The sequence below is a fragment of the Phacochoerus africanus genome, chromosome 11 (genome assembly GCF_016906955.1).
Source record: "Phacochoerus africanus isolate WHEZ1 chromosome 11, ROS_Pafr_v1, whole genome shotgun sequence".
Taxonomy (NCBI): Eukaryota; Metazoa; Chordata; class Mammalia; order Artiodactyla; family Suidae; genus Phacochoerus; species Phacochoerus africanus.
This window is the reverse complement of record NC_062554.1, coordinates 66,660,340-66,683,829: the sequence shown is the minus strand read 5'-3', so window position 1 is coordinate 66,683,829 and position 23,490 is coordinate 66,660,340. Positions and strand designations below refer to the sequence as shown.

At 52.0% G+C, this 23,490-nt stretch overlaps 1 protein-coding gene across 1 annotated transcript in view; it reads right to left on the bottom strand.

Annotated features, from left to right (window-relative positions):
• Positions 1-3,507: 3,507 nt before the first annotated feature.
• Positions 3,508-23,490, bottom strand: part of MAPKAPK2 (MAPK activated protein kinase 2) — a 47,323-nt gene continuing 27,340 nt past the window's right edge. The window contains exons 2-10 of the mRNA XM_047751970.1: positions 9,669-9,808; positions 9,427-9,491; positions 9,070-9,149; positions 8,468-8,594; positions 7,255-7,330; positions 6,740-6,864; positions 6,071-6,156; positions 5,886-5,966; positions 3,508-5,221 (exon numbers count right to left, since the gene is read on the bottom strand). Of these exons, the coding sequence (XP_047607926.1) occupies positions 5,078-5,221; positions 5,886-5,966; positions 6,071-6,156; positions 6,740-6,864; positions 7,255-7,330; positions 8,468-8,594; positions 9,070-9,149; positions 9,427-9,491; positions 9,669-9,808 (924 nt within the window). The 3' untranslated portion in view covers positions 3,508-5,077. The remainder of the gene's footprint in view (positions 5,222-5,885; positions 5,967-6,070; positions 6,157-6,739; positions 6,865-7,254; positions 7,331-8,467; positions 8,595-9,069; positions 9,150-9,426; positions 9,492-9,668; positions 9,809-23,490) is intronic.

The following is a 23,490-nucleotide window of genomic DNA, read 5'->3' as shown; positions in this document are numbered from 1 at the left end:
ATTTATTTAGGAACTTAGTATGCCGGGTCCAGCTGAGCGCAGGGAAAGAAAGAGGAATTCACCAAAAGGCCTCCCAGACAGAGGCTGGAGCCCCTCCCAAAGAAAGGCTGCTCCCTGACTCAGCCAGCCTTCCCCGGGGAGGTGGTCCCTAAGTGTGGGCTTCGAGAGACAGGCAGGGAGGGGCTGTACTCCCAGCACTGAGGGCACAGAGCGCCACCCCCCCCCCACCCCCGCCCCCAGGTCCATCTGGAGGATACCCAGCAGATCTGTTTACATCTAGGCAGGTGAGATGGCACTTTCCCCAGGCCCGCCAACCCCAGCCTCCTCCCCCGAATAACCGAACTTCCTTCATAACATACCCCACAGGCCAGGCCTGCCCGCTCTACCCACGGGCTCCATCTACCCGCTCGTCATTCACAGCCCCCCCCTGCGCTTCCTGTCTCCAACCCAGTCAAAGGAAAACCCCCAATTTTCTGTTATTGTTTACCAACCCAACTGCCTCCTCACCCCAGGGCGGGGGCCACACCCTCAGGCTAAGGACAGGAACAGGGACTCAGCCTGCTGACCCTGCTCCAAACCTGGGGCAGCCCACCAGAGGGTGGGACACTAACAGTGATAAGGCCACCTGTCAAAACACCTAAATCCATCATCTCGTTGCAGTCCTCCTCTAATAGCCTTGGGACCTAGGAGTGTCACACTTCCCCCCCACCCCGCCCCATACCATGGAAAAGGAAACTCTATTCCGTGAAAGGGAGGCCAGCCATCTCCCTGCTTGGCTCCCCCTTTCGCCTTCCTTAGCAAGAGGACTTCGGTGGGTTTTAAGAAGCTCGAAATTTGAGATCCAAGCCAGACTGACCTCTGCTCAGTCGTGAGGCCTTGGCTCAGTCATTTTACATCTCTGAGGCTGGGTTTCCTTACAGGTAAGTTGGACGCTAGTTTGACTCTCTTAGAGGGCTCTTATGATGGTGAAGATTTTAAGGGGAAGAGCCCAGCACAGCATCAGTGCCTCTTGAGTGCCCATAAGCCCTCCTGACACCTCACACCACTTAAGTGTGTTCAATTATCATGTCCTGGTGCCTCCTGCGACCATGCAGGCCAGCATCTGCCTTTAGGTATGAAAGTTCCACCACCATCCCACCTGGGAGTTTAGCAGATGGAGGTTAAGTTTGTTCTAGAGACAGGGTCACACCATGGAAGGTCAGCAGCTTGGAGAGAGAGGAAAGGCACAGGCGGCAAAACCCCACTCGCCAAGCCACGCCCCTCCTGCCCTGCACCCCAGCCATCTTCCCTGAGTGTCAGACCCAGTACCAAGAGCTGGGCTGGTGTTTCCATCATGGGTCAGCGGCTAACGAACCCAACTAGCATCCATGAGGACACAGGTTCGATCCCTGGCCTCGATCAGTGGGTTAAAGCATCCAGCGTTGCCGTAAGCTGTGGTGTAGATTGCAGGCGTGACTCGGATCTGGTGTTGCCATGGCTGTGGCAGAGGCCGGCAGCTAGAGCTCCAATTCGACTCCTAACTTGGAAACCTCCATTTGCCGCGGGTGCCAACCTAAAAAGAGAGAGGAAAAAAAAAAAAGAAGCGCTGGGTTGACCCAGCCAGAGGAGGAAGCAAAACAGAACTGTTCACATGTGGGGCAAGAGGATGAGAAGGCACAAAACAGGCCATGGCAGAGCAGTGACCCCACAGGTGCCCACATCCCGGTCCTGGACCAGTGAACACCTTGCCTACGTGGTGAAGGGGCTGTGCAGGTGGGATTAAGTGGAAGGGCCTCCTGGATTCTCTGGGCAGGCATAGTCTAATCTTTACACAGGTCCTCAAAAGTGGAGACTCCCTCCTGCCTCAGTCAGAGATGTGACAATGGAAGGGTCAGAGAGCTGCCACATTGCTGGCCTTGAAGACAGCAGAAGAGGGTCACGTGCTAAGGAATGGGGAAACCTCTAGAAGCTGGAAATGCAAGGTGACGAAATCTCCTAAAGCCTCCAAAAAGAAATGCAGCTCTGCTGAGACCTTGACTCTAGACCAGGGAACCACATCAGACTTCTGGCCTCAGAACTGTATTGGATCTGTGCTGTTTTAACGTATAATCTTTTTTTTTTTTTTTTTGTCTTTTTGGGCCCCACCACTGGTGGCATATGAAGGTTCCAGGCTAGGGATCCAATGAGAGCTGTAGCCGCCGGCCTACACCACAGCCACAGCAACACCAGATCCAGGCACCACAGCTCACAGCAACACTGGATCCTTAACCCGCTAAGTGAGGAGAAACTGATTCGCTTCCACTGAGCCATGATGGGAACTCCTGCACTGTTTTAAGCTACAAAATGTATTGCAGCAACCACAGAAAATTAATGCAGCCTCCAAAGACGGGAGGGTTCTGACAACAGCCCTTCCCCTGGCACCCCATTCCCCCCTAGCGCCCCTTATTCCCTCTCCCCCTAGTTCTTAGCACCTCTGATACCTACGTAAGCACAGACACATGACTGGATTTCTCTGAAAGCAAAACCTCACGCTGGTTCATTTGAGCAATAGTTTCTAGAGTGATGGGTAGTTTCACAGCGACCCCCTCAGGAGTTACGGGGGAGGGGGGTTGTCGTGGGGGCCACCAGGGATGCCCTGCCTCAGTCTGGTGACTGACAGGATGGGCAGGAGGCCAGGTCTAAGGACGAGACCCCCCCCAGGTCTTCAGTCCCTGAGTTCTGGTCCAAACCGATCAGGTGTGCAGCCCCCAGCACACCCCCTCACCCTCTCGGTTCTCACTCATAAAACAGGGATGACAATCCCATCTTCCCTTCTCCCCTGACAGTTATGAGGACCACCTGAGAAAACATAGGTGAAATTGTCTCCAACTATGTTTCCATCTGACTGAGAGGGACAACAGTGGGGTCAGTAGACCAATTTCCACCCCAGGACCCACGGCAACCCGACTGACAGTGTGACCTCGGATATCCCAGCTCTGGGACTCAGTCTTCTCATCTGTGAATTGAGGAGAATGGGTCACAGGAGCCCCGAGGCCTCCTCCAGGTCTGATGCAAAGGATTTGGTTTCTGCCGGACCCCTATCGCCCCCTCCTGGAGATTTTGGGAACTACACCAACCTGTTCCTCTGGACTCTTTCCCAAGAATTTGAACCCATTCACCAACTTCATGGATCTCCATGCCAGCGGCCCCCTTGGCTGAGGGTGTCAACGCCTGGCTGTGGCTACAGAGGTCAAAGCACTGGGCTCAGAAGCAGCTTGGCTCCTGATTCAGCCCTTGGCAAAAGAACTCGGGTTCCCCAGCCGTGGTTGGCACCAGCCCTGCTCCTCAGGTCCCCACAGCAGACACATCCAGACCAGGCCCTTGGCAGGGTGGGCGCTGGCTCCCTTTCACCCAGAAGGCTCTCCTCTCCTCTCCTCTCCCAGGGCACCTGGGCTCTGCCCTCCCAACCCGCAGACCCACTCTGCACATGTGGGAAGAGATAGGGGTCAAGGGGCTGAGCCCCATGAAGGAAGAAGAAGGAAACCTTCCAACTATTAAATCTGTTTAGTAAAGACAATTTTGCTCATACAAAACAACAAGAGTTTACAACAATCTGAGTGCTGGACACACCATCAGAGACAGGGAGGTGTTGCAGGCCCTGGAGCCCTCCTCCCAGGCCCAGAGAAGACCCCCCCTCAACTCTGCCCCTGAGGGAGATGAAAGCTGAAGTATGACTGCCAGCCCTGCCCCAAGGGACCTTGGCGGAGGCCCTTTCCCGGCCTTGCTCCAAGCTAACACTGGGGGAGGGCCTTCCCCTCCCCACCTCACCCCACCCCCCTCACTGGCCGGGACACATGCTGCTGAGTTGTTTGGGGTGGGGGTGAAGTGGCTGACGGGGAAGGAGCAGAGTCAGGACATCTTTGGTGCAAAGACCCCCCCCACCACCACCACCCGCTAGGCCACACGATGGAAATTTGCAGGAGGGTCACAGAAGTGGTGCTGCCTTTGCCCACAAGGGGTCGCTGGCCAGTGCCCCAGGGAGGCACATGAAATGCAGCAGCCATGTCACTCATAAACCACTCAGGCTCACCCCCCTGAGGGAGCCTGTTGAGAAGTAGCTCAAACCGTAAGAAAATAAACAAGAACAACGGGTTAATAACGGCAGGAAGGGGAAGTAGAGAGGGAACTTGGTAGATGAGCGCCTCGGAGGGTCAGGACCAGCCCTGCGTGGGGAGTGGGGGTCCTGGGGCGGGGCTCCAGTCCATAGTCCAAGGCTAAGTCACTCCTCTCCACCTCCCAGAACCAGCTCACAGAGGCAGGCACGGATGGCCTGGCTCAGAACCTGGACAGGCTTCCCAGGCACTTTGGCAGGCCCAGCACGGGCAGGGCAGGCCGAGGGGGGAGAAGGTTCCTGAGCCACGGCAGAGCCCCTCCCTCGGCAGCCCTGCCTGCCCTGACCCCTCAAATGCCCAGGCCCAGGCACTGATCCAGGCACAGGTGCACGGTCACACGCACACGCACACACACACACACACACACGACCACACTCACTCCTATCCGTCTGGCACACAGGGGGGATGTTGGTGGGCTCAGCAGAGGAGGCAGGGGGCCCTCTTGGCCCCGGCCCCCCATGGCCCACAGCTCTGGGAATGGCTCAGCCAGCGGGGACCTCGGGCTGTGGTGGGGAAATCAGAGGGTAGGTGGAACGACACGGGGACACCCCCTCTAACGGTTTCCACAAATCCCCTTGAACAAACCCCAAACCCTTGCAGGATTCAGAGAGGCAGGGGCTTGGGGGAGAGGAGCAGGAGTGAGGGCAAGAACAATAGAAGAAGTTTCATAAAAATTCTAAGTCAAATTACTGATAAAATTGCAAAATGAGCACAGGTTCAAGAGCATCTTGCTCCTTCTCACCAAGCCCTCCCAGCCTCCCAGCCTCTCCTTCTCCAGGAGGCGGCCAGATCCAAAGGCAGAATCCAGCCCCGATGAGGTCCGGGCTCCATGCAGCCAAGGAGGAGGGGAGGCGGAAGTGGACAATTCTGTGTCTCTTCATTTAAAAAATATATCCAGGTCAAGAGTTATTGCTTGTCCTCCAGTGTGGCAGGAAGGGCTCAGCGGCTCAGTGGGCGAGGGCCGCGGCCTCCAGGGCCCGAGCTTTCTTCCGCCTCTTCAGAAGCAGAGGGTTGGACGCGTCTTCAATCTTTTTGATTTTGATCTGCTCGTAGTCGACCCGCATGGTGGCCAAGGCACTGGTCATCTCCTCCTGGGGGCAGTGACCGAGAGAGAGGTGAGAGGTGACAGAGCAAGGGCAAGGATGACAGTGATGGGGCTGGTGGTGGGTCCAGGGCTGGGTCAAAAGACCCTGGCCACCGTGCTGCCACCGCTCTCCTAGATCTGTCCTAAGACCCCACAGGAGGGCAGAAAGGGTACTAGTCAGGAGACCTGGGTTCCCGTCTGCCAAGACAGTCACTAGCCGTGTCCTTGAACGCGTCACTGCCCCCCAGCCTGTTTCCTCATCTGCAAAATGAGAAGATGGTACCAATGGCTTTTCTTTTGCAGGAACGGGGCTGCACCTACACATGTGGAAGTTCCCCAGCCAGGAATCGAACCCACGCTGCAGGTGCGACCTGTGTCACAGCTGCAGCAACGCCAGTCTGACCCTTAACCCGCTGTCCCACAGGGGAAGTTCCCAGATGGCCTTTCAAGTAGCGGGCTTGTGGGAAACAGCCATGACCAAGTTTAGACCCAACACAGCATCCTATGCCCACAACCCGCTCATGGAAATGGCTCAGTGTCACCAGTCCTACTGTAACAGACATGGCCTGTGGTGAGAGGACACAGGACCAATCCCCAGGCCAGCACCACCTCTCACCCCCGGGTACCCCAGTGAGCACCCCTGAGCCCCTCTGGGCCACTGGTCCCCTCACCTTGACGTCCTCCCACCGCTCCTTGTCCTCCTTCAGGACCCGGCTGGTGTGCAGTGGGGTTTGAGGGACCTTCGTAGATTGCTGAGGGGAGAGAAGAGGGTCTGAGTGAAAGCTGGGGGCAGGGGGGGGGGTGTCCCAAAGGCCAGTCCCCCTGAACCCAGGTCCCTCGGGCCCCCCAGGCTCACCATGATCCAGGGGTGGTTCATGAACTCGGTGATGGTCATCCTCTGGGTGGGCTCTGTCTTCAGCAGGTTCCGGATGAGCATCTTCACTGTGGGGAGAGCAGTGCGTGGGCAGGGGACAGAGGCAGCTCAGGGGCCACTCTCCTGCTCTGGCTCCTTGCCACAGTTTTTTTTTTGTTTTTTGTTTTGTTTTGTTTTTGTCTTTTTGCCATTTCTAGAGCCACTCCCACGGCATATGGAGGTTCCCAGGCTAGGGGTCGAATCAGAGCTGCAGCTGCTGGCCTACACCAGAGCGCCATAGCAACGCAGGATCCGAGCCACACCTGCGACCCACACCACAGCTCACGGCAATGCCAGATCCTTAACCCACTGAGCAAGGCCAGGGACCAAACCCGCAACCTCATGGTTCCTAGTTGGATTCGTTAACCCCTGCACCGTGACGGGAACTCCCTTGCCGCAATTTTCAGGGAGAAACCAGACTGAAAGGGGGCATGGAGGCAGACCGCCTAAGGAGCCGGACCCGAGGACCATTACAGTACCACCAGCTGGGAGCCTGCCCCGCCCTGAGGCAGGCCCTTCACATGGGGGCCATACCCAGCGAGTAACCCACAGCCACACCACACACGGAGACCACCCTGCATACACACACACATTCACATGCAGGCTCTTTACCTTCTTCTGATACTTCTGACCATTCTGGGTTGGGAAATTCATACTGGCCCATTCGGATGCGACTCTTCATGCCGGGAGAGATGGCGAGGCCATGGTTGGAATAGAAGGGGGGGTACCCACACAGCCTAAGCCGAGAGGAAGCAGGAAGAGAGGGACAGAGCTGGTGTTATTGAGGGGTCCTGGGCCAGGACGTCGGTGAGACAGAGGCTTCTTCTTGTAAAGGTCAGAGAAACGGGACTCACTAATTTGGGTGCAATATATAAAGTCAAGAATAGGGCCCAGGAATCCAACATGGCAAGTGTCTAAACCACCCATTTTCCTGCCCGTCAGCTAACTTACAGCACTCATTAGCTGCCAGAGTCCACTAGACACCGAGAGAGGAGGGCAGGCAGGGGGTTCCCAGGGCATCTCCCATCCTGCAGGGGAATGCTCACGTCTGCCCCTTCCTCGCATCCTGGGGAGGTAAAGGCCTCCTTCCACCCCTGCCCCAGCCCCGCCCCTCCCTGTACACTCACAGGATGTACATGATGACACCCAAGGACCACATGTCACAGGACTTGTCATACTTCTCGGGGCCCAGCACTTCTGGAGCTGCAAACCAAAGGTCAACGTGGGTGGGCGTGGCCCTCGGAACACGGGGATCTGCCCCCATTCCTCTGTGGACGGTGTGCTTCCCGTCACGACGGGACCACGGCTGGGCTGGGAGGGGAACGGACACGGCCCAGGCCCCGGGCTGGACAGAGGAGAGTGAAAGACCCTCCACCAAAGGAGCCCTCAGGCTAGAATCTCGAGATGAAACAAGGCTTGAAATGCAAGAGCCTTCCAGACTGCCTGATTTTTGGGGGTTTTTGTTTGTTTGCTTGTTTTGTCTTTTTGCCTTTTCTAGGGCCACACCCGCAGCATATGGAGGTTCCCAGGCTAGGGGTCCAATCAGAGCTATAGCTGCCGGCCTGCGCCAGAGCCTCAGCCACTCAGGATCCAAGCCGCGTCTGCGACCTACACCACAGCTCACGGCAACGCTGGATCCTTAACCCACTGAGGAAGGCCAGGGATCAAACCCGCGTCCTCATGGTTCCTAGTCGGATTTGTTAACCACTGAGCCACCACGGGAACTCCGAGACTGCTGGTTAATTTGACAAACACGTTTTGAGATTTGACTCTGTGCCAGTCAGCTGGGGCTCCTGAACCAAATCTGCATCCCAGATCCACCAGGAATCTGATGGGAACGACAGCTCTTCCCAGCAAAAGGGCACAGGTGCACAAAATCCCGCCCATCACCTCAAGCAGATGGTTTCTTTTTTTCTTTTTTTTGCTTTTCAGGGCCGCACCCACAGCATATGGAGGTTCCCAGGCTAGGGGTCCAACCAGAACTGCAGCTGCCAGCCTACACCACAGCCACAGCAACGCCAGAGCCAAGTTGTGTTTGTGAGCTACACCACAGCTCATGGCAATGCTGGATCCTTAACCCACTGAGCAGGGCCAGGGATCGAACCCACAGTTGGATTCATTGCCGCTGAGCCACAGAGGGCGCTCCTCAGGCAGATCATTCCTAGGCTGCTTCTATGCCAACGAGCTCCGAGAGCCCTACCCCAGGTCATGTCAGAACTGGTGCTAGGAAGGACTGGAGAACACGCCACTCCTCGGACCCATGGCCCTGAGACTTGCACCAGGAGGGTGTAAGAAAACCTCCAGGAAAAGACAAGCTCCCTGGGCCTCCTTGGGACTTACCCACATAGTACGGCGTGTAACAGGGAGTGGTCAGGGAGTTGTGGCTGGTGGTTTCCTTGGCAAAGCCAAAATCGGTGAGTTTGAGAATGGCGTTGGGCCTTTTGGAGGTGTACAAGAGATTCTCAGGCTAGAGAGAGACACAGACATGGTGACAGCCCTGCTGAAGCTGTGAGGGGCTATCAGAAATGCCATCAGCCATGATTCCACCCTTCCTTCCTCAGCAGCCCCTGCAGTCTGCACACTGGGAGGACCCTCAGCTCCCAGCCCCCCGAGAGCTCACAGTGCATGGAGATACGTGATTAACACAAAGAAAACACCACAGAGACACAGAGACGGAGGGTGTGATGGTGAGGTGTGGCTGAGGAGGACCACAGGGCTGAGCGTGGCCTCGGAAGCCTTCACTGGGGAGGGGATTTGCCCAGAGAGGGCAGGGCCTGTGGGGCGGAGAGTGACACTCTGCCCCCCTACCCCTGGGAACCAGGCTGCGGGGATGCAGGACAATTCTGGGGACTCTGCTAGGGCCACCATTACCCTGACCCCCACAGCCTCCATGGCACCTGAGTTGGGGGGCTATGGGGGAGGCCAAGAAGAATAGCGGGTACCTTGACGTCTCGATGAGCAATGTTGATTGAGTGCAAATACTGGATGGCCTCACCAATGCTCTTCATGATTTCTGATGCCTCTGCAAAGAACAGAGAAGGTGGGAGACAGAAGGAAAGTCACAAGAGGTGTCATTAGGTTCGAAAACCCAAGATACCAGTGCCCCCCGTGCAGCCTAAGGCTCCCTACATCCACCCCCCCCCACCCCAGAAACTGAGAAACGAGGAGCAGCCCTGGCTCAGCTGAGGAAGCAAGCCCAGCAGCCAGCTGGAGGAGGCAGTGGGCCCTAGCCTCTTCCACAAGAGACACCCCACTGCCCTGCCTGCCCGAGCCCAGTCCTCACAACAGACCCTTTCTACCTCTTTCTGTGAATGCTTGGTCTCCTCGGTCCTGGATTCGGCTAAAGAGTTCTCCACCATCCAAACTGAAACAAAGGGCACCGTCAGAGCGGGCTCTCACTCTCCACCACCACTCCCCCAAAGAAATCAACATTTTAGGCTTCAGAGTCCCCACGGGGCCGCCCCTCCAAGGGTGAGGGGCCCGAGTGGGGAGTGGGGAGTGGGATCGCGCTGGGCCAGGAATGAAGCAAAGGGCTGCTCACCACTCCATGACGATCAGCAGGCACTTCCTCCCCGCGTACAGGTTCTCATAGACGTCCACGATCCGCACGATGTGTGGGCACTGGGAGGCCCGCCAGTGCAGCTCCACCTCGCGGCGGGCCTTGGGACAGTCCTGAAGCATCTGCAAGCCAAACACCTCCTGAGAGACTGCAGGGGTGGCTGGCTGCCACGCCACCTGGGCCTGCTTGGGGCCTGGCCCGCACCCACTGACACCCCCACCGACACACCATCACCTCCCCATACCGCTGCTCCACCACCAGCCCCCCCTAGGGAACTTTCCCTGCACTGCACCCCCTTCTCCTGCTTTAGAGCTCTCAGGTCCCCTATCTGCTCTCAAAGAAACCTCAGGATGACCCCTCATGGGGCCTCAACAGCTACACTGAGACCACCCTTGACCGTTCTCCCCAGCTAAGGGCACAGAGTCATTCCAGAAGGCGAGCAGAGTGGAGCACTGGGAGACAGAGGGCAAAGGAGGCCTGGGCAGAAAGACAGATCAGGAAAACCCAAGAGAGAGAGGAGACTACAGATCAATTAGAAAAGGTACCTCCAAGACCCCTAAACCCGCAACCCAAATCCGGAGCAATGTCCTTCTAACCAACCCATGGCCTTCGGAGTCAGCCCAATGTTATCTGAACCCTGGTTCTTCCTGCATCTACAACCCTGAGCAAGTTATTAACGCGTGAGCCTGGGTCCCTTGCCTGCCTCAAAGACCGAATCTTAACTAGTCTAAGCCAGTCAGTCTCAGATCACCAAAGGCAAACTGGCTTTGCAGAGGCAATTCCCCAACAGGTGCTCAGATAAATTGTCTCCTAGGGAGCAGGCAGAGACAAGGTTGCTGTGGGCTCACACTGCCACCTCGTGGCCATCTAAGGACACTGCATGGGTCCTAAGTTTGCCACTCAACTTCATTCATTTGTTGTTTTAACTTCGTTCATTTGGATGGACCAAGGAAAAGGGTTATCTTCTTTTCCCATTCTCTATGAGGAGCAGGAGGAGATGCTGGCCAATTTCATTTGCATGTAATTCTATTCAACAAACATTTATCAACCTCCTCCTAGCCACACATAGTGCTAGGTGTCAAGACCAAATAGAAGAGTCCCAATTTGAAAGAATTTGGATGGGAGGGCATGAGGTTATAAGAAAATGCTTATAATCCAGCAAGATAATGTGCTGTAAGACTGATAAATTTGAAGGGTTCAACAGCAAAAGTTCTCAGAGCAGCCAAAAAAGAAAGACCTCTATCGCCCCCTACAGGCACATAGGAACTGAAGCCAAAAGGAAGAATTAAAAGTTGTCGTATCTGCTCAGAGGCTGTAAGATCAGGAGAGACTTGGGCCTGGAAATGGAATTTGTCAATTTATGGCTTGCAGAGCCGTGGGAAGGCCATGATCTTTCCAAGCCTGCTCCTCATTTATAAGTTAGGGTTATAATACCTGCCTAGCCCCTCCTTCACAGAGCCATTGCAAGTATCTAATGAAATAATAACCTCTAAGAGAGCTTTGTTATCAGAAAGGCACTCACCACTGCAAACCAGCAGCATAACCGCCACAGCACAGTGTAACTCTCCGTTACCTCTGAGCTGAGACTGGAACACCCTGATATAACCAAGACACCCTGACATATGCAAGTCACCAGCAAGACTGTAGGCTGGGTTTCTGTCTGCAGCCTGTGAGCACCACATGAAAACCAGCTCCAAGCTGTAACCAGACACAGCTATGCTAAGTGAGGACACACCAAGGCCCAAACCCCAGTGCATGCTCCTCAGCCACCCCCCACCTCCCGCCAAGCTCAGAGCACGCACTCTGAGTTAAAGGTTCTGCTTGCTCTCTCTGCCTTAGACAGGTTAGCATGTGCAGCATTAAACAAAAGAGAACCTGCAGCCAGAAAGCCTGGGGTCACACTCCCCTCCAAGCTTACACACCTGGCAGAGGAACCAGACTGACCTAGTACAACAAACCTGGCTTGGCAATCGCACACAATTGGCATCCAGGTTCTGTACTTCCTGGCTTGTGTCAGGCAAGCCAGTCTACCTTTCTGAAAAGGGCTTTCTCATCTATTAAACTGGATTCAGTTTAGCAACATCGGTAAATTGAGAGAGTAGGATCTTACATTTCTAAGAGAAACATAATAAGAACTTCCCATGAAGACTGGTAATTGGCAGCCAGGTATGTATGTATCAGAGATCCCAGAATGGCTATAAAAACCAGCTCACACAAATGAAAGCAAGACTTTCACCCCGGTCAGACAGACAGGCTGGCTGATGTCACAGGGGCAGAACAGTGAAGAGCCAAAGATGCTGTGCGGACAGCTGTAGGGTGCGGGAGCCAGAGAGAGGAAGGCCAGAATGTGCTAATTCGGAGTATCAGGCTAAGTAAAGAACAGCAGGCGAGATACTGAGTTCCAAGCCAGAGAAGAGTCAGGGAGAGAAAAGAGGATTCCTGGGGTGTGGCCAGGGGCCACCCACAGAGGTCCAAGGCAGGTTCAACCAGAAGCCACGGGAGCCACGTGGGAAAGGCTCCTACCTCTCTGACCTGGACAAAGGCAGTGGCAGCCAAAGGGCCCAAGTCTGGAGGAAGGAAGGGTCTTCCCAACAAAAAGCCAGAGGCCTGAGACAAAGAATGCCTAAAAGGGACTGTAAAATATTTCCATCTCGTGCAAAGCCTGGAATGAATACGGTGACTTGCTTCTGTCCACTCCCCACCCCACAGTTTGTGTCTGAAATTCCCTTGCTCTGTAGAGAAGGTTAACTGTTGTATGTGCTAGACTGCAAGGCAATACAAGCAAGGTCACCTACATATCAAGTGTGGTGGGGGCCAGGGACCAGGCCACAGAGCCCATTGCCTGGGGAGGAAACTCCTGGGTGATGGTGGCAACGAGGGAGCCGGAGGAGCTCTCCCAAAATACTGTTCCATTACCATATGATCCGGCAAGCCCACTCCTGGGCATAGCTCTAGAAAAGATGAAAACTCTTAATTTGAAAATATGCATGCACCCCAGTGTTCACTGCAGGATATATGAGAGCCAGGACATGGACACCACCTAAATGCCCATCAACAAATGAATGGATAAAGAAGATGTGGTACATACACATGCAATGGAATATTACTCAGCCATAAAAAAGAATGAAATCATGCCATTTGCAGCAACATGGATGGGCCTAGAGATTATCATACTAAGTGAAATACATCAAATGAGGAAAGACAAATATCTCATCGCTTACATGTGAAATCCAAAAAAAATGATATAAATGAACTTATTTACAAAACAGAAATAGACTCACAGACATAGAAAACAAATAGTTACCAAGGGGGGAAGAGGAGGGGAAGGGACAAAATAGGAGCTTAGGATGAGCAGATACAAACTACAGCATGTAAAACAGATAAAAAAGGAAAATAAACAAGGGCCTACTGTATAGCCCAGGGAACTATATTCAGTATCTTATAATAACCTATAATGGAAAAGAATCTGGAAAATACGTATATGTATAATTGAATCACATGGCTGTGATTTTGTAAACTTTTTTAAAAAAAATACTGTCCCATGTCTCTCTGTCTTTGCCAGAAACTGGAGGGAAGAGGATGGCCCCCCCACCTCCCCCACCAAACCTTCCTTCATGGGGCCACGTGGAAGGACTTGGGAGGAGGCAGCATCCTAAGCCTAGATGAGCCAGAGAAGAGGAAAGAAAAGAGGGCAGCCCCTGAGGCACTGCCCACCAGCAAGGCAGCCCCAAGGACAGGACAGGAAGGAATGAACCCCAACTCTCAAGGGACCACCTCCTTCGCAAGCTCCACCATATACCAAGTGTGTGAACTTGGGAAGGTTTTTAATCCCCTTGTGCCTCAGTTTCCTTATGTGTTATAGAGGATAAGAGTACCTGAGTTATTAAACGAGTTAGTACACAGTACGCTGTATAAACTACTCTGAGCGGGGCTTGGCACATAGTCTGCACTGATTGGTGTTTGCAGTCATTGTTCTGCCCCCAAACTCCCTCTGTGCCAGGGTCTCACTGGGGTGGGCAGCTGGGATCCTGCTCACTCGTTTCTCATCTGAAGTGCGATTATTAGCTCCAAGGTGCTGGGCAGAGAAGGACCCAGGATGCCTGGAAGGGAAGTGAGCTTCGGAACCCCAGCCTCAAGTCTTCCTCTCCCTCCCTACAACACCTAACCTGTACAGCTGGGCGAGGGGGCAAGGCGGCGCCGTCCTGAGACAAGGAAGCCATCTGTCCCATCCCAAGACTGAGTCACTGCCAAGAGTGATGCAGAAGTATGAATCGGACCCTGTGGACGCGGAGCGTGTGGGTGTGTGGTGCAAGCTGGTAAACAAGACTGTCACTGCACTCCCAGCAGGGGGGCACCAACAACCAGCCCCCCCCCAGGCCCACCCGCTGCCCTTCCACAGAGGAGGCTGACCTGGGTGCTGTGTGGGGCCAGAAGAAAAGAGGAGGGAGTGGGAAAGAGGGCAGATGCTGGGGGATGGAGCCCCGCAACCTCCTTAGCAGAGAGCTGGCAGCAAGCAAGCAGCAGTCTAGAGGACCCAGAGGAGCAGGGAAAGGGAGCCCCCACTTCCTGGGAGTGCTCTGGGTTAAATACCTGCTAAGCACGTCCCACAGGAGCCTTCACATGCATCCCTAAAAGATGCATCCTATTTTATAAATGAGGACAAATCCCACGAGCTCAGAGAAGCTCAGGAATTGGTTCAAGGCCTCTGAGCTGGAATCTAAAACCCATTCTCATTGCTCCCAAAGCCCCCTGCCCACCACCTCCTGAAAGCGGTGGGCACATCTGCCCAAGACTGTCCATGACACCTACAGCCAAAAACAGGGGCTGCAAATGTACCTGGGCCTTAAAGTGCAAACCAACCGTTTTAACCTTGAAATTCCAAATTCCAGAATTTTAGAATTTTACCCCATGGCACTAATCACAGATGTGATTAAAAGGCTAAATATATTCCAAGAGTTGTTTACCTTAACTAGAAATGGCTAGAAACCAAATGCCCATCAACAAGCCATGGAGATCGTGTTTTCAAAAAGAGTTTATCTATGTAATTGTCAATCACTAAAACGATGTTTCAAGAGTTTCCGTCGTGGCTCAACGGAAAGAAATCTGACTAGCATCCACGAGGACCCAGGTTCAATCCCTGGCCTCGCTCAGTGGGTTAAGGGTCTGGCACTGCCATGAGCTGTGGTGTAGGTCCAAGACGAGGCTCAGAGCTGACGTGGCTGTGACGTAGGCCAGTTCCAATTCACCCCCTAGCCTGGGAACCTCCATAGGCCGCAGGTACAGCCCTAAAAATAAAAAAGCAATAAATAAATAAATAAACATATAAATAAATAAAATTAATAATTTTAAAAATATTTCAGAAGAATGTTTAATGAGAAATGAATTCTAAATGTCTCAGTCACAATTCTTTTTTTTTTTTTTTTTTTTGCTATTTCTTTGGGCCGCTCCCGCGGCATATGGAGGTTCCCAGGCTAGGGGTCGAATCGGAGCTGTAGCCACCAGCCTATGCCAGAGCCACAGCAACGCTGGATCCGAGCCGCGTCTGCAACCTACACCACAGCTCACGGCAACGCCGGATCGTTAACCCACTGAGCAAGGGCAGGGACCGAACCCGCAACCTCATGGTTCCTAGTCGGATTCGTTAACCACTGCGCCACGACAGGAACTCCTCAGTCACAATTCTAAAAGTGCTGTCATTATTGGTGGCAGCACTTTTTTTCTTTTGCAGCACAAATCCCCATCTGAAGTTTCCTTAAATTTATCTGATAGTAAGTGAAGAAACAAGCTACAAAGCTTTATGCACAGTATGGTTCTATATGTATATTTGTGTGTGTGTATAGGTACACAGATGGATATAGTATGTGTATGTGTGTACACATATAAAACAGGAAGGGCAGTCAGTAAAATGATACTAACTCAGTAACATGTAAATAACTACGTATCTGAAAGACAGGGCTGCAGGTGACTTTTTCTTTATTGTATCTTTATTTCCTAGGTGACGTACAATTAGCAATATACTTTTTTTTTTTTTTTGGTCTTTTTAGGGCCGCACCTGTGGCATATGGAGGTTCCCAGGCTAGGGGTCGAGTCAGAGCTGTAGCCACTGGCCCACACTGACACTGTCAGCTGCACTGCTGATGCAGCAGGATCTGAGCTGTGTCTGTGACCATAGCTCATGGCAATGCCGGATCCTTAGCCCACTGAGTGAGGCCAGGGATCAAACCTGCAACTTCATGGATAGTAGTTGGGTTCGTTAACCACTGAGCCATGACAGGAACCCCCAGCACATATAATTTTTAAAGAAACAAAAAGCTTAGCTTCTCTTTTTTTGGCTGCCCCCATGGCATATGGAAGTTCCTGGGCCAGGAATGGGATCCGAGCTGCAGCTGCAACCAGTGCCAGGCCTGCAACACCACCAGATCTTTAACCCACGGAGCCAGGCCAGGGATCAAATCCAAGACTCTGTAGTGACTGGAGCTGTTACAGTCAGATCCTTAACCCACTGCACCACAGTGGGAACTCCAAGCTTTCCAAATTTTAATCAGAGTCTGTCACCCATACCCCCAGACCCTGTGGTGGGGGAGCAGTGGCTGTAGGCTTCCAGGCAACTCTGCTGGGCAGCTTAGCCACAGACCAGGGGCTGCCCTCTGTCATTTGGAGCAAGAGCGGCTCATGCCTAGAGGGTGTCAGCTGCTGCACAGCCCTCTGCTAAGAGGAGGGGAAGAGAAGGAGAACTATAGAGCTACCTATGCAGTCACTCTGTCCTACTCCAGCCCCACCTGACCCTGACCTAGCCTCCCCAGCTCCCCAGCTAGAAGTGGAGCATCTATGTCCAGCTCAAAAATCACCGGACCTCTTCGTGCAGCCTGAAACCTGGGGAACAGTCCCTGAACAGTGAACAGGAGGTTCACGAGGCTGCAGAACCAGGACATGCTGCCCTGGCATCATGTGTTCTCTCTCTAAAGAGCCAGGTCCCTCCCAAGCTCCTGTCCCTGGATCTGGAGCCATTGAGGGGATGGAGGGACAGGCAGTACCCACAGCACTTGACCGCACCTGCCCAGATTGCCATCACGCAGCAAAAGTGGAGTGCCCGGCACATGCCACCTGCTGATTTGGAAGGTGCTAGGATATAACAGAGAATAGGACAAACATGGCCTGCGCCCCTGTGGAACTTCCATTTTAATACAGGAAGCACACAATAAACAAGGAATTTTTTTAAACTTTTAGTTACATATGGTGATTTGTGCTGTAAAGGACATAAATTAGCTGCTGCCATAAAAGCGGCAGTGGTGCTGAGGGAGAATCTCCTTCATCCTCCAAATTAAAGAGAACCCTGAAAGGCTGGAGGGAGGTGGCACATGTCTCTTGTTATATAGCCCAGCTCAGGAACATAAGACATAACAAATCTTAGGAGTTCCCATTGTGGCTCAACGGAAAGGAATCTGACTAATAACCATGAGGATGCAGGTTTGATCCCTGGCCCCACTCAGTGGGTTAAGAATCCGGCGTCGCTGTGGCTGTGGTGTAGGCCGGCAGCTGTAGCTCCCATTCGACCCCTAGCCTGGGAATCTCCATATGCTGCAGTGCAGCCCTAAAAAGACAAATAAACAAAAAAAAAGACCTAATAAATCTTGATTGAAATGATGGTTTTGCTCTACATCAATAGGCAGGAAAAAGAGTATGTCCCCCTTCTAGAACCTCTGCAAAGCTCAGAGAGGAGCAACTGACGGTCTCCCCTAGAAACTGATGTAAACACAAATCTAACCGCAGATTTTTAAATCTTAGAAACATGCCGAAATGAAAGATACACAGAAGTACATCATCCGAGTCTTCCACATACACTCCTAAGCATTTGGGTTGGGAGGTAAACCAGGTCTTCTATTTGTTTACTGATTTTCACTAACGTGACGGGGATAAACCCCGACCCAAGACAAGGCTAAAACTTACAAAGGAGAATCCAGTACCAAAAGCCTTTTATTTTTTTATTTCTTTTTTGGCCAAGCCTGAGGCATGTGAAGTCCCAGCACCAGATCGAACCTACACCACAGATCCTTAACCCGCTAGCCTCCAGGGAACTCCCCCAAAAACCTTATAAAACACGGCACCACACTGCCCAGAGGGTGAGCACAACCTTCCCTCTGGCCCCCACTCCGGCCCTCGCTGTCCAGGACTTTCCCTGGGCAGCCACAAAGGACTGAGCTTCAACAAAAAGATAAGAGGTGGAGTTCCCGTCGTGGCGCAGTGGTTAATGAATCCGACTAGGAACCATGAGGTTGCGGGTTCGGTCCCTGCCCTTGCTCAGTGGGTTGACGATCCGGCATTGCCGTGAGCTGTGGTGTAGGTTGCAGACGCGGCTCGGATCCAGCGTTGCTGTGGCTCTGGCATAGGCCGGTGGCTGCTACAGCTCCGATTCAACCCCTAGCCTGGGAATCTCCATATGCCGCGGGAGCGGCCCAAGAAATAGCAACAACAACAACAACAAAAAAGACAAAAGACAAAATAATAATAATAATAATAATAATAATAATAATAAAATTAAGTCGAAAGACTCTGAGGTGCAGTATGCTTCAGTCTTGTATTTGCCCCAGGGCCTGAGTGTCCTCAGCAAGCCAACCTTCCTGTTAGAGCAGGAGGTGAGTAGATTCGGAGATCCCACGCCAGCCACCGGGTGAGGTGGGCTTGGGGGAGAAGGGCCTGCTGGAACTCAGGGGATGAGGGTAATGCTGGTGATGGAAAGCCCTGGCATCTTTCCAGAGAATATAACCCAAACATGATAAAGAACAGGCTGAGGCCCAGACTCCACTGCTAACCACTTGCGACTTACATGGAAATGAGCCCTGCACACAGCGACCATGTCACCACGCTGAAGTCTTGGGGAGGAAACTGAAAGGCTGGGGGACACAGGTATTTCTGTGTCTTCCAGCAGATGATCAGGACTTTGAAAGAGAAAGAGGAATTTGCATGTATACTGTACCATGTGTCAGGTGCACTTTATATATAGAACACATGCTATGTTTAAGCCTCTGAACAGCCTCTGGAATTGAGTCAACTGCAGACTCCATTTACAGATGTGGCATCGAGGGCTGGAGAGGTAACATGCCCCAGGTCCCAGCGCCAGTAACTGACAGAGCCAGGATTCAACCCAATTTAGACTCTAACCCTAGGTTCTTTTTTTCCTGCTCTGTTTGCTGGTCAGCCGCATTTATCTCTGCCTCTATCAGGCACAGCAAGAACTTAATGCAGGGGGAGTTGCAACATAATCGTACTGATTAAATGGGAACAACTCCCCAGGCCCATTGCTCACAACAGGATGCAAGGCGTCTCTCCCCCGGACGCAGGGGAGGCGGGGATAGGAAGGAAACACTCTAAACTCTTCAGGTTGCCTGTAAGCTGGGAGCTGAGTGGCAGGGAGAAAAATGCCACGTTCTTTGTAGCATGTATGTATGGCTTTACGAAATCCACAGAGACGGACAAACTATCAAGAAAAATTAAGGAGTTCCCGGTTAACGAATCTGACTAGGAACCATGAGGTTTCGGGTTCGATCCCTGGCCTTGCTCAGTGGGTTAAGGATCCGGCGTTGCCGTGAGCTGGGGTGTAGGTCGCAGATGTGGCTTGGATCCTGCATTGCTATGGCTCTGGTGTAGGCTAGTGGCTACCACTCCGATTAGATCCCTAGCCTGGGAACCTCCATATGCCACAGGTGCGGCCCTAGAAAAAGGCAAAAAGACCAAAAAAAAAAAAAAAGAGAGAGAGAGAGAAAGAAAAAGAAAGAAAAATTAAGACAAAAGGAGATCACAAGTTCTGCTCTGGTCAACACACAGCCCCCATCAATTTGACCCTGTACAACCAGCAAAGCAAATACAAAGTCATAAGTGGAAGCGACAAATGCCATCTCTCCTTCATCACCCCACCTTAGTGGAAAGAGATTCAAGGCATGTGTATCTCAATCAACAGGTCTAATGGAAGGTGGAGGGAGTTGAGAAAGGAGAGGAGTAGAGTCTTAAAATCAAGAGCCATACACAGATCCACACATACCACCCCTAACACAATCTCACAGTTCCACGTGCTGAAAACAGGAGGACAGCTGGCTGAAGAAAGAAGGAAAAAGAGCAAGAAGTTAGGCAGTTATTGTGGTAACACATGGGGCATATGTGGTAGAAGAGAAACTGCTCTTTCCTACACAGCAAATAGCCCAGATGCAGGACAGAGCTCAAATCACCCACCATGAGCACAAGGACATCTGAGAGATGCCTTTTTTTCTGCTAGGAACAGGGTACCTGATAAATCTGTCTTGCCTTGCTAAAGATTCACGCCTTGGAGTTCCCATTGTGGCGCAGTGGTTCACAGATCCGACTAGGAACCATGAGGTTGCAGGTTCAATCCCTGGCCTTGCTCAGTGGGTTGAGGACCCAGCGTTGCCGTGAGCTGTGGTATAGGTCGCAGATCCCGTGTTGCTGTGGTTCTGGCGTAGGCCAGTGGCTATGGCTCAGATTAGACCCCTAACCTGGGAACCTCCATATGCCGCAGGAGCAGCCCTAGAAAAGACACACAAAAAAAAAAGTAAAAAAAAAAAAAGATTCACACACCTCATACAGCTGAAGATGCAGCAAAGGAACTGCTAACCCAGAACTCAATTCTGACTAGAAACCAAAGGCTAGCAATGTACGCTTTAAAAAGAGCTCCTGTGTGGCACAGCGGGTTAAGGATCTAGTATTGTCACCGCAGCAGCTCATGTTGCTGCTGTGGTGTGGGTTCAATCCCTGGACCAGGAACTTCCACATACTGTGGGCATGGCCAAAATAAAGAGAGAAAGAAAAAAAGGAAAAAAATGGAGTTCCCATTGTGGCTCAGCAGGTTAAGAACCCGACATAGTGCCAATGAGAATGCAGGTTCAATCCCTGTCCTCCCTCAGAGGATTAAGGATCCAGACCATTGCCATAAGCTGCAGTCTGAGTTGCAGATGTGGCTCAGATCCAGGGTTGCGGTGGCTGTGGTGTCGCCGGCAGCTGCAGCTCTGATTCGACCCCTCGCCTGGGAACTTCCATGTGTCACAGGTGCGGTCCTAAAAAAAAAAAAAAAAGAACAAGAAAAAAACTTAAATAGCAAAACCAACAAGAACAAGAATACCACATTGGGAAGAAGTAACCTTGTCATCTCAGAGTTCAAAGGAGGGAAGAAAAGGCCTGGGGACAAAAACAATTGTTTAGCCTAAACCTCCAGAGAAACCAACAAAGGCAGAGATCCCAAAAAAGAATGCACTGTGAAAGACAAGGCGTGGTCTCCAACAAGGAGATTCTGATCTAAAGCACAATAACCCCTGAGAAAGGAACCCCTGTGGAAGCAGCCACCAATGGCAAGGCAGGCCTAAGGCCAATGGCACAGGGGCCTGCAGATGTGCCCAGAGACACAAGCAACTGCTCACACCCAGGAGAGACCAAGAGAGCGGTGTGGGCTCATAAAACAGCATGAGCAGAGCTGGTGAAATGCAAGAATTACTAGAAATGGGTCTTAAAAGCTCCATTCAAAGCTGTACAAAGAACCAGGGAGGAAGTGAGCCCCTCATGGGCACAGAGGCTCTAATCTACTCAGGGGACAGAGAAGGCAGGATGTTCATGGCCAGCGTGTTCCATCTTTTTTCTCAAGGAGAGTCTTCCTCAAGCTGGAACATACTTAAGGGAAACCTCCAATCCAAGCTCACCCAAGAACTAATTCATAATCACCCAAGGATGAGTGAGAAGATGCAAATCTTAGAAGAATCACTTCCAGGAGCTCCCATCATGGCTTAGCGGTTAGTGAACATGACTTGCATCCATGAGGATGCAGGTTCAATCCCTGGCCTTGCTGAGTGGGTTAAGGATCCGGTGTTGCCATGAGCTGCGGTGTAGGTCGCAGACAAGGCTCAGATCCCACACTGCTGTGGCTGTGGAGTAGGCCGGTGGCTACAGCTCTGATTGGACCCCTAGCCTGGGAACCTCCATATGCCACACCCATGACCCTAAAAAGACAAAAAAAAAAAAAAAGAAGAAGAAGAAGAAGAATCACATCCAGGATGCAGAAGGAACCTGCAGGTCTGATTCCCAAACCACTGGTGGCCATCGCTCAGGGGGACTTGGGGGAGAACTGGCAATGTCCTGCTTTTTGGCAGCTGGCATTCCCTCAGTACCCACTCTGCTAGAGGCACCAGACGCCACACTCAGGAGTTCAAGGAGTTTAGTCTAGAGAAGGAAACGAGTCAAGGAAAACAGAAACAAAATGTACACAGAATTGTTCATAGAAAGGACCACTTAACTTCACATCAGTCTCTGGCAAAGCTCTAGAGCAGATCCTGAGCTGGGCCATCACAACCCAGCCTGGTTCCCTGAGGAGCAGTGGCTCACTGGTCTCGTTACCTTTTCTAGCAGGGTTACTGAATTATAGACCAGGGAAATAATAGGTCCAAGGGTCCTTGCCTTCTATAGCCTATATGGACAAAGTCTCCTCAAAGTCCTAAAGGTAGACCTTTAGGACGACAAAGAAAGAGAGGGTGAGATGACAAAGCATTTTGATAGTATTTGTAATTGTCGCAAATGACCAACAATAAAGTGTCATTTAATGGATCTAGGACAGGCTGACCGCACACCAATCAAACTCACTGCTCCCGCTGACTTGTTGCTCAGTGCCAGTAAATGACAGTGACATCACCATGCAGGCAGGCTCCGGATATCAACCTGAGCAGTCATCCTCAGCCTCGCTCCCTCCCTCACCCACAGAACCAATTCAATTTTGTCTATGGAAAAATCTCCAAAATCTATCTCCCCCTTTCTAGTCTTTTTTTTTTTTTTTTTTTTTTTTTTGCTTTTTAGGGCTGCACCCACAGCATATGGAGGTTCCCGGGCTAGGGGTCCAATCAGAGCTACAGCTGCCGGCCTACACCAGAGCCACAGCAGAGCAGGATCTGAGCCGCATCTGCGACCTACACCACAGTTCACGGCAACACCAGATCCTTAACCCACTGAGCGAGGCCAGGGATCAAACCCGCAACCTCATGGTTCCTAGTCAGATTCGTGTCCGCCACACCACAAAGGGAACTTCCCCCTTTCTAATCTTGCTGCCACTTGCTTGGTTCCATTTTCTCTCATGTGCTTTCTGATTTCTAGATAGTAGACTTGCTCTGCTTCCATACATCTTGCATCAACCTCTGAAAGGCAAATCTGAGCAGAACATTTTCTTCCTTAAACATGTCAACCGGCTAACAGGAGCAAACCCAAATTCCTTGGCTTGATCTTCCCTCGCTCCTACCCATATATCTCTGCCCTCATCTCCCAAAACATTCTCTCTATTTAAGCTACAGTGAGCTTCACTGTCCTCAAACAAGGCAGGCCTTGTCATGATTCCGTGTCTCTGCATCTACTGAGTGCAGGGCAATGGCAGCTCCTGTACGAAGCCTCCCTGATGACTTCCAGGCAGAGTCGGGCCCTTTTTCCTCTCTGCTCCCACAAGATTCTTGTTAAACTCTTACTCCAGCCCTCGCTGGTATTATTCCCAAGACTGGTCCTCCTTCTGCTGTACAGACCTTGTGCCTTTTAGAGACGAAGGCCATGTCTTGCTCACCTTTTGATTCCTAATTCTGGGCCTAATACATGGCATTTTGGCCATACACAAATATTTTGCTTGTTGACTAAGCCTAGAGAACACTTCCAGTGACAGACCAAGGAATGCCATCTTTGGCTTTACCTAATACTTTACCAACAAGCCGGTTGACGACATAGTGGACAGCAAGTGCATCAAACTTTCAAGTGATCAAAAGAATTAGGAGTATGCCAG